The sequence below is a fragment of the Brachyhypopomus gauderio genome, chromosome 7 (assembly GCF_052324685.1).
Source record: "Brachyhypopomus gauderio isolate BG-103 chromosome 7, BGAUD_0.2, whole genome shotgun sequence".
NCBI lineage: Eukaryota > Metazoa > Chordata > Actinopteri > Gymnotiformes > Hypopomidae > Brachyhypopomus > Brachyhypopomus gauderio.
Window position 1 is genome coordinate 19,315,288 of NC_135217.1, and position 17,364 is coordinate 19,332,651.

At 49.4% G+C, this 17,364-nt stretch overlaps 1 protein-coding gene across 1 annotated transcript in view; it reads right to left on the bottom strand.

Moving 5' to 3' along the window:
* The window catches only part of ncoa2 (nuclear receptor coactivator 2), a 64,976-nt gene that overhangs the window by 31,372 nt on the left and 16,240 nt on the right, over positions 1 to 17,364 (bottom strand). The window contains 3 exon segments of the mRNA XM_077012358.1: positions 1,024 to 1,127; positions 8,458 to 8,630; positions 10,152 to 10,259. Coding sequence (XP_076868473.1) covers positions 1,024 to 1,127; positions 8,458 to 8,630; positions 10,152 to 10,240 — 366 coding nt within the window. The 5' untranslated portion in view covers positions 10,241 to 10,259.

Consider the following 17,364-nt stretch of genomic DNA (forward strand, 5'->3'; position numbering starts at 1 on the left):
ATTGTAGCGAAGCACACAAAGTTACCAGAGAAACAGGACGTTTCGGACACGGGTCCTTCATCAGCTGGGCAAGCACAGTGCACAGGCGGTTGTAGCTACGGCAGCTCAAATAACAAAGTGATGTGCTGTACACTCTTGGAACTGTAGAACCTCGTGGAATGAATGTTCAGATTCAAACATCTACTTCTTCATATATAAACTGGCTCCTCCTACTATTAATTCAGAAGCACTTAAACATCTGATGCTTGCACAGATGATGAAGGACCTCTGTCCAAAAGTCCTAATAATTGGTCCCATTTAACACACCTCATTAATGTCAGTCTTTATGAGGACTTTTGTACTTTTGTTAGCAAACTGACTAATGCTTAATGCTAGCTCATTAGCTTGTTTTCCAAACACAAAATACATATACATGACAGCCTCATCTAATTAGCTACACGTTACAGAACCATGTTCTGTTTTTTAAGACGTACTTAAAAAAATGTTATACCAGTTAATGTTACCTTCCAACAAATCTAGAGAGTTTGCTAGCTGGTGAAGTTTAGAAAACCTCAAAATGTTTTGACAAAGGAGGTAAAATTTTATTCAAATGTTAGGAAATGTGTTGAATCGTTCACAATTTACCATGAAATTGTGCAGCTGATGGAAAAACTACTGCGGGCCAGTCACATTAGCCGGCTAGCTGTGTGTGTGTGTGTGCACGCGTGCGTGTGTGTATGTATGTGTATGTACACACAGGCACTCTGGCTGGTCGGGAGGCAGAAGACACAGTTAACTCACACATTGCAGTGAAAGCTAATGAATGTGATGTTAGCGGCTCGAAATCTGAAGTGCTCTAAAGCCACAAGTGACAGTACAGGGGCATGTCTGTAGCACTGGGGCACGTCTGTGGCACTGGGGCACGTTTGTGGCACTGGGGCACGTCTGTGGCACTGGGGCACGTCTGTAGCACGTCACCTATGGTTCATGATGGCCCTCACCCCTGGATTCAGCACAGTCCTAAAAAGCACACATGAAACCCACCTCCAGCATCATGGGTCCGAGGGCATCTTTGTCAATCACACTTTGGCCTGTTGATGAGACGTCAGCCTTCTGAACCTCTTCTTCATTGGCTACAGCAGCTTTCTCTGTGCGTGGGGAGGGAGGGAGAGAGAGAGAGAGAGAGAGAGAGAGGAGTCCATTACTTTCTAACCCACCACTCTCCACAGAACACGATGTCTTAATAAACAATTAACAAAGGAGTCCAACAGGACCACATGGGTTGGCACGTCTCTTCCTCCGAGCTAAAAATGGCCATGGCAACATTTGCATGAGAGAACAACACAGGCTCATTAGATCATGCAAGTTAACAGTTCCTTCCATTCAGCTCATTTGAAAAGCCCAAACACACGGGACGTCCTGCGAGATGCCACCATTAGCATTACTAAAGCCCCAGGGCCCAGCTTCCCCTCCCCCTTACAGCCGGCCCCTCCCCCTTACAGCCGGCCCCTCCCCTGCCCGCTCTTCTGGGCCTCTCCTGCACCCACTCTCCCGCTCTCTGATCTCTCACAGCCTTCAAGTGCTCAGTATTGTTCAGACTCGTTGCCATGGCATGCAGTCGAGACCACGGCAGTGACTACTGCGAGCTGTAGTCCCAGCCCCAACACAACATAGAACCACAGTGCCGACTCAGCACAGAACCACCGCGAAAGACCTCGGCCGTCTGCCTTTCAGATGCACACATGAACTCGTCCACCAGTGACACTACACTACAGCTACAACTCACTCCTGGTGGGTCTTACTGTGTGACAAATGACACTACACTACAGCTACAACTCACTCCTGGTGGGTCTTCCTGTGTGACAAGTGACACTACACTACAGCTACAACTCACTCCTGGTGGGTATTCCTGTGTGACAAGTGACACTACACTACAGCTACAACTCACTCCTGGTGGGTCATCCTGTGTGACCGGTGACACTACACTACAGCTACAACTCACTCCTGGTGGGTCGTCCTGTGTGACCGGTGACACTACAACTCCAACTCACTCCTGGTGGGTCGTCCTGTGTAACCGGTGACACTACAACTCACTCCTGGTGGGTCGTCCTGTGTGACCGGTGACACTACAACTCACTCCTGGTGGGTCGTCCTGTGTGACCGGTGACACTACAACTCACTCCTGGTGGGTCGTCCTGTGTGACCGGTGACACTACAACTCACTCCTGGTGGGTCGTCCTGTGTGACCGGTGACACTACAACTCACTCCTGGTGGGTCGTCCTGTGTGACCGATGACACTACAACTCACTCCTGGTGGGTCGTCCTGTGTGACCGGTGACACTACAACTCACTCCTGGTGGGTCGTCCTGTGTGACCGGTGACACTACAACTCACTCCTGGTGGGTCGTCCTGTGTGACCGGTGACACTACACCTCACTCCTGGTGGGTCGTCCTGTATGACCGGTGACACTACAACTACAACTCACTCCTGGTGGGTCGTCCTGTGTGACCAGTGACACTACGACTACAACTCACTCCTGGTGGGTCGTCCTGTGTGACCGGTGACACTACAACTCACTCCTGGTTGGTCGTCCTGTGTGACCGGTGACACTACAACTCACTCCTGGTGGGTCGTCCTGTGTGACCGGTGACACTACACTACTGTGTGCACCATCAGGCCCTTGCAACTGATCCAGAATGCTACAGCACAGCTGGTCTTCAACCCTCCTAAACTTTCCCAGATCACTCCCAGGTCACCCTGGGTGTCACTCCACCACCCTGGAGCTGCTCGTAATCAGGGTAAAAACTCTGACCTTTACCTACAATAAACAAAAACCACATCATACATGAGCACGCTTGAATATCACCAGGGTTGCAAAGATCACTTTTTTTTTTATTGTTGGCGGGGGTGGGGGGGCGGGGGTGGTGATTATAAATTGTTGAGGTGGGTGAGGGGGTGGGATGGGGGAATGTAAATTATTAGTGGGGGGGGGGGTGTAAAATGGACACAAATTAAGTAAAAAACAAACTTTGATATAAACATAAGGCGTGATATGCTTTAGGACTTTGTCACGTTTGGAGCACACTACGAGCTCTGTTATGTACGCAACTGTTGTTGTCTAGGTATAAAAGTGGATAAACTCCGTTATCAACACTCACAACGCCACTGACCTGCGCTCACCTTTAGGAAGCAGAGAACAGACAGTGTCAGTAGTTTTGAAGTAGTACTTTCGTCTGCGGTGCCTTTGCTGCACCTCGTATGTGGTTTATTCCAAACGTGACAGAAGAACCGCGTCTCACCAACGAGACTCAAAGCACAATCACAACAGCACAGACACTTCATGCCGCTAGTTTCACGTTTTCCACTACACCAGTTTTAAAAGTATTAGCGGCTCGCTAGGCTTGTAAACAAACCGCACACCACGAAGATGTAGCAGTGTGTCGCCCTCAGACTTGACGAGGTAACCGGGCCACGACACAGACAGTTAGTGCAGGTGAGAGTGGACCGGCTGGGGAGCCGCATGAAACCAGGCGAAGAGCCGCAGGTTGGCCACTCCTGATATACACCTTCAAGCTTGTAGCATCATGCAGCTCAACCACCGTCCTTTAATGATTCATAGAAGCATCAAGACTTTTCTCTGCGTTGGCACCCAGTTGTTGGAATGAACCACTTTCAAATGTTCACTCAAGACCCATTTCTTCAGACTGAATTAAAGTGCTTTCCAATCAGGCACCAGCAAGATGATTTCACTTGCCCCAGAGTTATTTTGTGCACACAGCTTACATATTGCCCACAGACCTTCAGACCCTCTCAGCAAATCTGCCTACACACACACACACACACACACACACACACACACACACACACACACACACACACACACACACACACACCTCTTCAACACGTTGATACCTGTGCATCATTTTCTGGGCCCCAGTTCGGTTAATCAGCCTCCAAAGAAACCTTGGAGTGGTCATGGTGGGGGGGTAGTATTGCTCGGAGGCAGGATGAGTGGCCATATGGCAGAGGAGAGAAGCAAAACTCAGGCTCATCTATTCAGTTTCCTGCAGCCTCATGAGCCAGTGTGTGTGTGTGTGTGTGTGTGTGTGTGTGTGTGTGTGTGTGTGTGTAGTGTGTGTTGCAGGAGCAGGAGCAGGTGTTATACAGACAAGGTGATCACTCACTTGCTCCTCTACTGCAGCTGTACCAACCTTCAATCTCCTTGGGCCCAACCGTCCTCTCCTCCACCCATTGTCCTCTGCCCCGCCCACCTTCCTCTGACCCGCCCACCTTCCTCTGACCCGCCCACCTTCCGCCTTACTTCCTACTCTGCGCTGTGTCATTTTTGTTTCAGGTTGACATCAAATGTGCAGTTATATTGTAATACCGGGCAATAATGTTTTGCTTTAACTCACAGCTGGACTGAGAAGGTGACTGCATGATGAAACAGTTGTAAAACGCCTCAAAGATGATCAAAAGCTTATTTTAAAAAACATGAGCTCGTCCGTCCTGTGGAGTTCATAAGCAAGGACATTAATAAAACTCTAGTCCAACAGCATACATCACGAACTCAGCAAGCCAGGCTATAATTCCAGCCACAACGTTTGCCTTATGGTGCTATCCATTACACTGGGCTCCAGCTGGGTAACACAACAATGGCTCCGCTCCATGGTAGTGTGGACCAAGTTTGGTAGAACAATAATGTAGTGGGAGAGACTGAATCCCACTCTAGTGACTAATGCTAATATCACCATACCACCACCACAATACCACCAGCCCTGGACAAAAACGCCAACCTCCGAATCCAACCAGTGGTTTAGACTAGGGCTGAACGATTTTGGAAAATAATCTAATTGCAATTTTTTATCTATAAATTGCGATTGCGATTTAAAATCGCGATATTTTCCCACTGTTTTCAGGAAACTCTGTTTCGGCATTTTTATACAGCTCAGATTCAGGGTTGGCAACTTCAAGATCGCTTGGAGTGAGACTTGAACCTGGAGTGGGTGGCGAACGTAATTTGTTATGGGGGGGGGGGAATGGACTAAATTTAAGTATCATTATTATATCGTGATCGATCGATCGCCTGTGGTTGGCGCCAGAGCGAACTAGTAACTTTTTAGTCTAAGACGCTCAATGCGTGAGAGTTGGCAACCCTGCAGGTATAGCAACTTGGCTAAAATATGTGCATGAGGGCATTTGGTAGCGCATATCCAGTGTGTTTAACAAAGCCATGAAGCCGGGCTTGTTCACTATATTAACGGACATCATGTCTTTCACTATGAACTCCGTTACTGCCCGAGTTATTTCAGCGTGCCGCTTCGAATTATATCCATAAGGAGTTACACTTTCAAACGGTTCGGTCAGTGAACCCTGTCTGCTGGACCGCGGTCAAGCTATGCGCGCTTTTACATTTACATTTACATTTATGGCATTTAGCAGACGCTCTTATCCAGAGCGACTTACAAAAGTGCTATGTAGTTGCTTGGAATCTCCAAGGTAGAATAGATAGTCCTGAACACAATCGCTTTTGCGATTAATCCGTGCTTTAAATCTTATTGCGCCTATATGCGTGATTTTACGGTATTTCGCTGCTCACCACATACTAAAGCTGTATAAGCGCAGAGAAACACTTTTGCGTATTTGAAGATGCAGCACTGGTCGTTGGCATTTTAGCCTTACAAATATCATACGAGGCTTTGTGGTGTTTTTTTTAAATGCTGAAGGTTTGTAGTGTTACCTCGCGTCGTAGCAACAGTAGCAAGGCATGTTTTGCAGGGTACCTGACGTTGAGCAGCATCTTTTTAAAAACCAAAGTAATTTCACACAACTGATGTGCTGCCCCTCTTTGGTATTAGACTTTCAGTTGTGTCAGCTTCTGTCGAGCCTGAAGCCATTGTGCAACAAGTTAAAGTGCGCTGTGTTAACTTCACTTCTCCACCTCCCTGCCTCCTGTTCGGGTTTGCTCCGTTCGTCCTCGGCTCGGCTCGCTCCCAAGTCACGTGACCAGTTTAAATTGCAGCCTTTGCGATTAGAGAATCGCGTTTTAAAATATCGCGAGATTATCGCAAATGCAATTAATCGTTCAGCCCTAGTTTAGACGCTGCTATCTGCTTGGCCATCGGCTAGCTCACAGCATAGACAAAATTATGTCACACCACCAGCACCACCACTTTGACCAGTTGGTTAAGGGAATGAGGATGAACGGTGGTATTTGGCAGTGTTCGGCAAGCATGCTATATTTCCATTTGTGACCAAAACAGATAAAAACACTTGCACTTTTCTTCCAGGGAATTTGCATTTCAGCATGTATTTTTCTTCAGAGTAGGAAATCAAACATCTGTATTATATGTGAATGGAGCTGAAAAGTGAAAGGTGAGATTAAGTGTTGTAGCAGTAACAGAAATCCTTTTGAGAAACAGAATTCCTGTCATATCTCTATTTCTTTTCTCGCACGCTATCTCTCACACACACACACACACTACCCCCAGAAAGAAAAAAAAAAGTATAAGGATTCTTTAAGAGTATTTTTTGTAAGGTAGAGAAAAACGAAGGCTCCTCATTTTGCTACCTTCAGAGAGGCAGACCCTGGGCACGGGGTCCCCTTCAGAGAGGCAGACCCTGGGCACGGGGTCCCCTTCAGAGAGGCAGACCCTGGGCACGGGGTCCCCTTCAGAGAGGCAGACCCTGGGTACGGGGTCCCCTTCAGAGAGGCGGGCACGGGGTCCCCTTCAGAGAGGCGGGCACGGGGTCCCCTTCAGAGAGGCGGGCACGGGGTCCCCTTCAGAGAGGCGGGCACGGGGTTCCCTTCAAAGAGGCGGGCACGGGGTCCCCTTCAGAGAGGCAGACCCTGGGCACGGGGTCCCCTTCAGAGAGGCAGACCCTGGGCACGGGGTCCCCTTCAGAGAGGCAGACCCTGGGGACGATTACAACAGCAAGGGGGAAAGCTTGGGATTTTAGTACAGTTTAAAGTGAACGGGGAGGTTGAGTAACAGTGTTAGTGTGTGTGTGTGTGTGTGTGTGTGTGTGTGTGTGTGTGTGTGAGAGAGAGAGAGAGGGAGGACCATAGAGAAGTAGACGATAGCTACTGCTACGTGTGCTTCACATCACATTCCTCACCATTACATAACACACACACACACACACACACACACACACACCAGCATCAACCTCCCTCTCTGATGCTGTGAAACAAAATATGCATAGACAGTCCCCCATACACCAGAAATCCTGCCTTCAAAAACATGCGCCTGTACACATGTGTGTGCACACACGTACACGCCCCCACCCACCCACAGCTGTCAGCTTGGCACCATTCAAACCTAAATGCGCGCGCACACACACACACAAACACACACACACAAAGTCCCGCTCCTCTGCCTTTTGCAGACAAGACAGTGTGTCAAAAACATCCCATGCACACATAAACTAGCATTTGCACATATATGTCTTCACGATGAAGGCCAAGCTGCGCAGGACAGATTTAATCTTTAACACAGTGAGTGAACAACAGCAGATTATGACGGACATAAAATTAAAGATGGTGCACTGTTTAAAGAACGTGTGTATGTCAATGTGGTGTCTACAATAACTGCAAGTAGTTCATTGAGCTTAAACTTTCCACTGGTATGAAAGACCTGGTCCCACCAACACACACACCCCCAGAGGAGCCACTGTGGTGAGCTCACGAGTGTGTGTGTGTGTGTGAGGAGGAGAGATTACGATACATTTCTTGAGGTGTGAATGCCTGGTTGATGAGTCAGAAGGGCATTAGGACACAAGCGTGCTGGACAGTCCTCTTACATTTGGACCCACAGACAGTTGATGTGACAAAAGAGAGAGAGAGAGGGAGAGAGAGAGACAGCAGGCAGCTCACACACCATCCAGCACGTTACAAAAAGCAACAGGTCAGAAACAATGGCAGGCCAGATGGAATGCAGGGATTGAGGAGGAGGAGGAGGGTGGGGGACGCAGGAGGAGGAGGAGGAGGGTGGGGGACGCAGGAGGAGGAGGAGGAGGGTGGGGGACGCAGGAGGAGGAGGAGGGTGGGGGACGGAGGAGGAGGAGGGTGGGGGACGCAGGAGGAGGAGGAGGGTGGGGGACGCAGGAGGAGGAGGAGGGTGGGGGACGGAGGAGGAGGAGAAGGAGGAGGAGGAGGAGGGTGGGGGACGCAGGAGGAGGAGGAGGGTGGGGGACGGAGGAGGAGGAGAAGGAGGAGGAGGGTGGGGGACAGAGGAGGAGGAGAAGGAGGAGCAGGAGGAGCAGAAGGAGGAGGAGGAGGAGGAGGGTGGGGGACGCAGGAGGAGGAGGAGGGTGGGGGACGCAGGAGGAGGAGGAGGGTGGGGGACGCAGGAGGAGGAAAAGGGTGGGGGGCGCAGGAGGAGGAAAAGGGTGGGGGGCGCAGGAGGAGGAGGAGGAAGAGAAGGAGGGCAGGGGACGCAGGGCCGGCCCAGTGAACCGTCCCACAGCAGCTCACCTTGCTCTTTTATCTGACGGATCTGTTTCACAGTTTCTTTCAAGATTGCACATTTGTCAGGTTTGACGTTGAAATTGTCAATGTCGTTGAAGTTGGCGAAGATCAGCTCGGCGAGTTCCTCTATGTACTTGTTCTCGTGATCCCGGTTTCTCCTCTCGGCGCTGCGCTTGGGGCTGTGGGAGAGAAAAACCATGAGGAGGAGCACAGAGCAGCTGAGCTGTGGCTCTCCGCTACTGACCCCCATAACCTCTGGTCAGGAGAAACAAAGCAACTCTAACAAATACGCGCATAATACAATACGCAGAAACGTAACACGTGTGGTGGTGTGCAAAGACCCTCTTCTTCATAATCACGGAGGGCAAAAGTAAAAGGAGCAGGGGAACAGAGTTCTGAATATTCTACTCAGGAAATCGGATCTCCGGAATCCCCCGAGTCGGACTTTAACTAGGACCCTTACGCTGAGAAGATCTCGGTTCAGAACAACTTCAAAAGTGTTGAGATAGTCCTTTGCGACTTTAGTGAGACGTGCAGTAGCGAGGATCCCAACTGAAGCAGGCGGCCCAGCCGGCCGTGCCACTCGCTCGGTGGTTCCGTACTCTGGGAAACACGCTTAGCATGCTAAACAAATGCGAAACGTGCTACCAATTCAGTGGGTTGCTGATGTGCTCGAGATTTACAGTTACTATTTCAGGTTCAGTAATTCACCAGATGAACAGTGTCAGTTATAAATGACACTTAATAGTGTTAACACCAGAGAACAGTTAGTAATCACAAGTCGCTTGGGTTTGCATAGAGGAGAGCATATTAAGTAAGTCTTATTTATTTGTTTGTTTATTACTCAGTCAATTTTCCATGAGATTATAGCCAGTACGCTGCAATGTAGGACAAAGTCATGTGAGTCGTGGGAGGAGGGTACAGATGTGGGAGGAGGGTACGGATGGGGGAGGAGGGTACGGATGGGGGAGGAGGGTACGGATGGGGGAGGAGGGTACAGATGGGGGAGGAGGGTACAGATGGGGGAGGAGGGTACAGATGGGGGAGGAGGGTACGGATGGGGGAGGAGGGTACGGATGGGGGAGGAGGGTACGGATGGGGGAGGAGGGTACGGATGGGGGAGGAGGGTACGGATGGGGGAGGAGGGTACAGATGGGGGAGGAGGGTACAGATGGGGGAGGAGGGTACAGATGGGGGAGGAGGGTACAGATGGGGGAGGAGGGTACGGATGGGGGAGGAGGGTACAGATGGGGGAGGAGGGTACAGATGGGGGAGGAGGGTACAGATGGGGGAGGAGGGTACGGATGGGGGAGGAGGGTACGGATGGGGGAGGAGGGTACAGATGGGGGAGGAGGGTACAGATGGGGGAGGAGGGTACAGATGGGGGAGGAGGGTACAGATCGGGGAGGAGAGTACAGATCGGGGAGGAGGGTACAGATGGGGGAGGAGGGTACAGATGGGGGAGGAGGGTACAGATGGGGGAGGAGGGTACAGATGGGGGAGGAGGGTACAGATGGGGGAGGAGGGTACAGATGGGGGAGGAGGGTACAGATGGGGGAGGAGGGTACAGATGGGGGAGGAGAGTACAGATCGGGGAGGAGGGTACAGATGGGGGAGGAGGGTACAGATGGGGAAGGCCAGCCCTCCCCGCTCCACCTCCGCCCCCAGATGGTGATTCTCCCCAAGACTCCCACGCTTACCTGGGGCCCAGGAGATCTGAGGAACACTCCTTGCGCTTCTGAGACTCTGCCCTGGCAGGGTCTGACGAGTTGTCTCCTATACCACTCATTTTCAGCACATATCAGCAACTGCAAAGAGACAAAAACACACACACACACACGTCAGGAAATGGCTGCTGACAGGCCACGTGCAGAACGAGGAGCTTCAGTAAACTCAAAGCTGTAACAATTTTTGCTGGTCATGGGGTTAACACGGAGTTGAACTAGGCGAAAATATTTAACAGCTGGCTGATGCAGCAAATAGCTGCGTACTGAATACATATCCCACAATTCTTGCCATGTACTGCATACATCCCCCACGCTCCCTGCTGCATACTGCATACATCCTCCATAATTCCTGCCCCATACCGCATACAACCCCCCCCGCTCCCTGTCCCATAATGCATACAACCCCCCCCCACTGCATACAGCATACATCCCCCACAATCCCTGCCCCATACTGCATACATCCCCCACAATCCCTGCCCCATACAGCATACAACCCCCCCCGCTCCATCCCATAATGCATACAATCCCCCCTCCTCACTGCATACAGAATACAACCCCCACAATCCCTGCCCCATAATGCATACATCCCCCACACTCATTGCCCCATGCTGCATACATAACATATATCCCTTGTATAAAATTTAAGTGGTAAAATATAAGTGATATCCTGACTTTTCTGCATGATAAAACCCTAAGGTTTGTGTGAAAAATACATTTCTAATTATATATTAGCATGACAGGCTTTGCGATGACAATTCACTCCAAGACTGTCCAGACAGCTAATTAACGCTAACAGACAGGAAAGAGGTTTGGGGTCACGCTCTTGGGTCACATGGTGAGGATGTGGGTTGACGCTGTAAGGCAGAGGCAGGGTTGTGGAAACAGATGAGTAAAAAAATGGAGCACAGAAAAAACGATTCAATTATTTCATACAATGGGTCTGCTCTCCAGAGAGAGAGAGAGAGAGAGAGAGAGAGAGAGAGAGAGAGAGAGAGAGAGAGAGAGAGAGAGAGAGAGAGAGAGAGAGACACTGAGGGAATGAGAGAGAGTCACTGAGAGAGAGAGAGAGAGAGAGAGAGAGAGAGAGAGTGTATGTGTTACTGAGAGTCACTGAGAGAGAGAGAGAGAGAGAGAGAGAGAGAGAGAGAATGAGAGAGTCACAGAAAGAGAGAGAATGAGAGTCACAGAAAGAGAGAGAATGAGAGAGAGACAGACACTGAGGGAATGAGAGAGAGAGAGAGTCACACAGAGAGAGAGAGAGAGAGAGAGAGAGAGAGAGAGAGAATGTGTTACTGAGAGAGAGAGAGAGAGAGAGAGACAATGTACAACTCAACTACATCCTGAAGCACTGGCAAACACAGAGAAAACAGCAGTGCTTGTACAGGCAGACTGTTGAGTGTGCAGGTCTTTATTTAACATGCCTCGACAAACATGGACACAGCAAACTCAGCAATCTCTGCTCCAAACTGCATTCCAGTTCCTCCTGCAGGGGACCGGTACAACTGTGCATTTCGCCGAGGCTCCAGTGAAAGCACAGAGAAGCACCCTTAACGCGTACGACGGCCCAGAGAGCGCCAGGAACCAAAATCAGTCATGCAGCGCCGAGAAGTGAGAAGGACCTCCTTCCACCCCGGGGACAATGAACGATCATCAATTATTGAAGGAGAAATGCTTTTTAATAGCGGTGCGCCGCGTTTACGCTGATGGTAATGGACGTGGAGCAGGCTGCGTAACGCTGGCGTCATGATGGGGTCCGGGACTAGCGGAGAGCATATAGGTCACCCAACGCAGTCAGTCGCTTATGATGAGGCTGTTATAGAAGGAGGTAACGAACGCTGTGCTATGCAGGAAATATATATGCTATGCACATAAGCACATACAGACATATTCCATGTTGCAACGTAATTGCAGTGTTAGAATATAGATTTGCATTTGTAGTGAAGTACACCACATTCTGAAAGGGGACATTTTGGATAAAATCAGCTGTGCTTCTGAATTTTGTATATTTTAAAAATATTTTAAAAGTAGATGTTTAAATAATAATGCTCATTCCATGGGCTTCCAAGAGATTGGTAGATCGGCATATTCTGAAGGACGTCTGCCCCAAAACATCCTGTTTCTTATGTAGATCTCAATGACACCCCAAAACAGGACAAGAGTCATCTGGTCCTCAGTAAAACTAGGTAAAAATCGAGTAAATACAACCCCGGAAGAACACCAACGCATGTAAAATCATACCATGGTGATGTATTTTACACACACGACTGGCCAATAGTCTCTGACATTTGAAACGCAGGTACACGTGTCTCAATGTTCAATAAAAACAGCAAACAGCCAGGACACAACACTCCTTTGGTGAAGTCCTGCAGTCAGCAGCTCAGAGTTCATTCTGCACTCGCTCACTCAAAGACGCTTCAGAACAAAACGCTATCCCGACAGATCACAGCAGCTGGATCAGTGCCAGAAACTACGGTTATTATGCGTCCAACAAGAGGTGGTTAAAGACAAACTCTTCTTCTGCCAGTCCCCGAGTGCCTGTGTGCTAAGAGCACTTCAGGAAGAGCAAAACTGCACTGTCAACGCGCGTGTTTAGCTATTTGGTAATCTTAGGCTAAATGCATTTGTGCAAATTCACACTACGATGAAAATAAATAAATAAACCATCCGTTTAGTCTAATGCATTACTGACACTAATATACTCCATCCCAACATAACTGGAGCCTTTGGTTATGTTACAGCTCTACTACAGTCTTTGTCTATACGACATTAGTGCTGTTCTACAGTACTGTAGCGTTTGGCTGTATCTTGCTGGTGTGCTGTAGTTTGCTGTTCTCTGGGCTTCGTCTACAGTGTGAGAGAGCTGAGGACACGGAGACCCAGCAGGGCCACACGGTGCCCGAGCGTGGTGTTCAGTGTTCAGTCCTGCCACAGCCTCCCCTACATACATGCACGCAGGCACACGTGCGTGTGCACGAGCACTCTCGCGTTACGTAAGACTACGCAGGCTCTCTGTGAGCAGGGTGATTGAGAGCTGAAGCTAAAGGAGTCCTGCTACCTCCGTCTGGATCACGGTGGCCTACTTAAAGCAAATGACAGGGAGGGAAATCAAAGCGGGAGTATCCGAGTGGGGCAGTGCCGTCTATGGCTCGAGACTAAATACTGGGCACCAGTTAACTAGATCAGCGCAGACCAGGGCCCCATGGGGCACAGGTCAGATGGACCACCACAGAAACGACCAGACCTCAACAACACTACTCACCTACCGAGTTGTCCGGTCATGAAAGTCAAGACTGCGGATCACTGAGCGGTGTAGATCTGATTAACGGCAGACAGGAAACACCATCTGCTGTGTACGTGTTTGTAAAACAATCAAATGTTTTACTGAAAGCTGCTATAATACATTATTTAAAAAAACACTTCAACTAAGTGAACTTTACAATCTAATTGCCGTGGCTAAAACAGATGCTCTAGGTGAAAAAGAAACGCCTCTGGGATCCATAACTAGCCAATAAAAATCAAACTGTCTAGTTGTACTAGCCAATCAGGAAACTAGTCCCCCTCTGCATGTGATTTTAACAAGAGGGGCTCTGGAGAGCACACAGAAGGAACTGGGGAAGCTAACAAGAACTTGAACATTTGCAAACACAGCAGCTCCAACAGTGGACGATGGTTTACAGGCAGGTTCAGAAGCCCATGCCCCTCCATAGAAACCTCACCTGTGATGTGAACAAAAACACCCAAACGCAGTTACTGCCAATCACTCCATTGAGTATCTGTACTGACAGGGCACACGCCCTGGCATCAGCAGCCCTGCCCATTCCACGAAATCCCCAAAACCATAAAGACGCAAACAATTAGCATTTCTCAGGTTAATGACATTTACATAGCCGTTTCCTGTTAGACGTAATCCATGCGATTCAAATCGTCTTATAAAGGTCTGGAGGGTTCCTCCCACAGGGACTTCTGCCCAAGCAGGTCAGATGAGTCACTGTAAAGGAGGGGTGGCGTTCAACACCATCAGCTTCTGCCCCACTGACTGTGGCAGTCTGACCGGCTGAAGGAACTTTGTTTCTTCCCGTCAGTGGCAAAGTGCAGCACGTTTAAGGGTATTTTTTCCACACAGCAGGAAACAGCCCCCATTAATTTCCATTTAGACGTGGGCAAGAAAGACACAGGCCGAGCAGCGGGTGGTGATGCCAGGGGGCTGGACCCAGAGGACACGTGTGACCCAAACGAGCACACGCCTGCCTGCCTCCGAGCTGAAAACCCAGACGTTACAAGACAAGGATCACACGGGAACGGATCGGCGTTTCAAGAGAAAGGAAGGGTCTCCCTTTCTTGAGCAGTGGTTTGTATATTTTGATAGACTTGCTTATGTAGACTATGTGCTAGAGAGGAGCTAGCTGTGCATAGTGTTGCCATCACTATGGTTACCGTGCGAGAGGGGCGAGCGTCTTCGCGGTCTGCCATTTGAAAAATCACTCCCATCAGACTCGCCGCATCCCCTCAGTCTTTAAGAGACCGGCATATGAAAAGCCCTCAAGGAAACATAGACTGGCACAAATTGCCCCCAAGGAAGCATAGACGAACACAAAAAAGGCCCTCAAGGAAGCACAGACTGGCACAAAAAAGGCCCTCAAGGAAGCACAGACTGGCACACGAAAGGCCCTCAAGGAAGCACAGACTGGCACAAAAAAGGCCCTCAAGGAAGCAAAGCCGGATACCAAAAAAGGCCCACAAGGAAGCATAGACGGGCACACGAAAGGCCCTCAAGGAAGCATAGACGGGCACACGAAAGGCCCTCAAGGAAGCATAGACTGACATCAAAAAGACCCTCAAGGAAGCACAGACTGGCACAAGAAAGGCCCTCAAAAAAGCGGAAATGCTGACAGGAAGGGCCTGGCAGTCATGAAGCTTTCAACCACTTCCTGAGTGACATTAAAAGTCCTGGAATTCCAAGAACAAACCAAGTCTGAAAGATGCTGCCAACAATGTTGGCCCTGCAGGCATCTGGCAAGACTCGGATCACTTCAGATCATGAATAAAAACCGACCTATGCTGTCCTGCTGTGTGCTGTTCGGTACAGTTACAAAGAGCACTTGAAAAGGGTGACACGCCAAAGCAATGTTTGCTGCTGCAGTAACAGGAAAAATGGTAATTACCTCCCAAAGGCTCTACAAAACGGAGCAAACAGTGAGGACGAACGTGAACAATTAGCAGATGTCAAGCAGACGCCGCGCTTCTCCATCTTGGACAGAGGTGGGTGAGTGTGGCTGAAGCTGGGCGGTTTGCCCCCCTGTGCACTAGACATGTACCCCTACCACTCACGCCGCTGTCAGGAAGGAAGGGATACCTACACGTAGGGGAAGGTTTGACTACAATGCTCAGAATAACTCTGTTCCGCCCACAAGATGACCAGAAAAACCATCAAATCTAGAGCAGAGGAATAAGGGTAACAAAACAGGAAAAAGAAAGTAAACAAAAGCATAATCTTTAAATGCATTCAGTAACGCGCAGAATCTGACTACACAACGGGCTGCATGTAGGTGCAGCTAGACTTTCCTGACTACCTATTCACTTTAGGGTCAAAAGTGTACAGACATCCCTTGTAATTACGTCCAGGTGTTTCGGCCGCGCCCATTGCTAACAGGTATATATCATCAAGTCCACAGCCATGCAATCCCCATTAGAGAACGCCCAGGAGAATGGGTCTCACAGACGTCCCTGTTATTACCATGTCCATATGCAGCCCTCCTTTGATGGAGCTGAAGACTAGCAGGATTAGCACTAGCAAATAACCTCCAGGAACTCTATACCAGGAGAAACATGTAGGCTGTGAACAGATCATCAGAACACTGAGACAAAGAAGAGCACATTACTCTCAGGGGGGAAAACGAAAGGTTAAAACTGAAGCCAATAAGTGGTTTGGATGCTTAAGCAACGCCATTCTAGTATGAGGAACATCATTAGTTGTTTTTTGTTGTTGTTTTTTTTTTTTTTTTTTAGATTTTCCAGAAACTTTCACTTCTCACAAAAGCGAAGTGACCAGCAACTTCCTTCCAGTTTGCTTCATGCAAAGGGAAAGGACCCAGGAGACTGGGGAATGCTGAAAGAAAGGACCCAGGAGACTGGGGAATGCTGAAAGAAAGGACCCAGGAGACTGGGGAATGCTGAAAGAAAGGACCCAGGAGACTGGGGAATGCTGAAAGAAAGGACCCAGGAGACTCTGGGGAATGCTGAAAGAAAGGACCCAGGAGACTGGGGAATGCTGAAAGAAAGGACCCAGGAGACTGGGGAATGCTGAAAGAAAGGACCCAGGAGACTGGGGAATGCTGAAAGAAAGGACCCAGGAGACTGGGGAATGCTGAAAGAAAGGACCCAGGAGACTGGGGAATGCTGAAAGAAAGCAGATGGATTCACACCGCACATCGCCTAAGCTCCGGCTTTGTATGAGGGTCATTTGTAGAAGATCTGGATCTTTGCAAGGCAGTGTGACTCTGCTGAGTGGAAAGAGAAGGGATTCAGCCAATCAGCAGCAGCGGTTCAGTACTGAACATCCCTCCAGCCAATCAGCAGCAGCAGTTCAGTACTCAACATCCCTCCAGCTGAACGCAGTTGCAAGAGAACGCCCAAGACGAGAGCGCCATCCTAGAAACACCAGCCCCAACACTCCAGGTAGGTGGAGCATAGTTTAAATAAACATCATTCATTTCTTTCTGGCCAATGGGAGAGTGTGAGCGGAGAGACGTGAGGGAGCCAGTGGAGTCATCAGAGTGGAGCTTTGCGGGTAGCCCCGCCTCCACAAACAGGCCCTGTAATCACCCAGCCAATGAGGCGGGAGGAACGAAGCGAGGGAGACACCATGTGCTTATGGGGCACCAGTGCAAAGCTCAGCCAGGAGCAGAGTGCCATACTCTCTCTGGGGCTCTGCAGGGTGTGTCTAATGACCGGCCCCGTAAATACTGCCCTGGCCTGGAACCGTACCAACAGCACCACAATCACACAAAATACACCACATCACAACTCACTATGACTTGTATCATCACAATCAGACCGAAACCTCCACAAAACATACATAAACTTAATCAAAACCCACTTTGACTTGTAGTAGTTTTCCTAAGTCACCATGTCTAAAAACAACTATTTCACAGGGAAAGGGGGGACAAAATACATTACACATTAATTT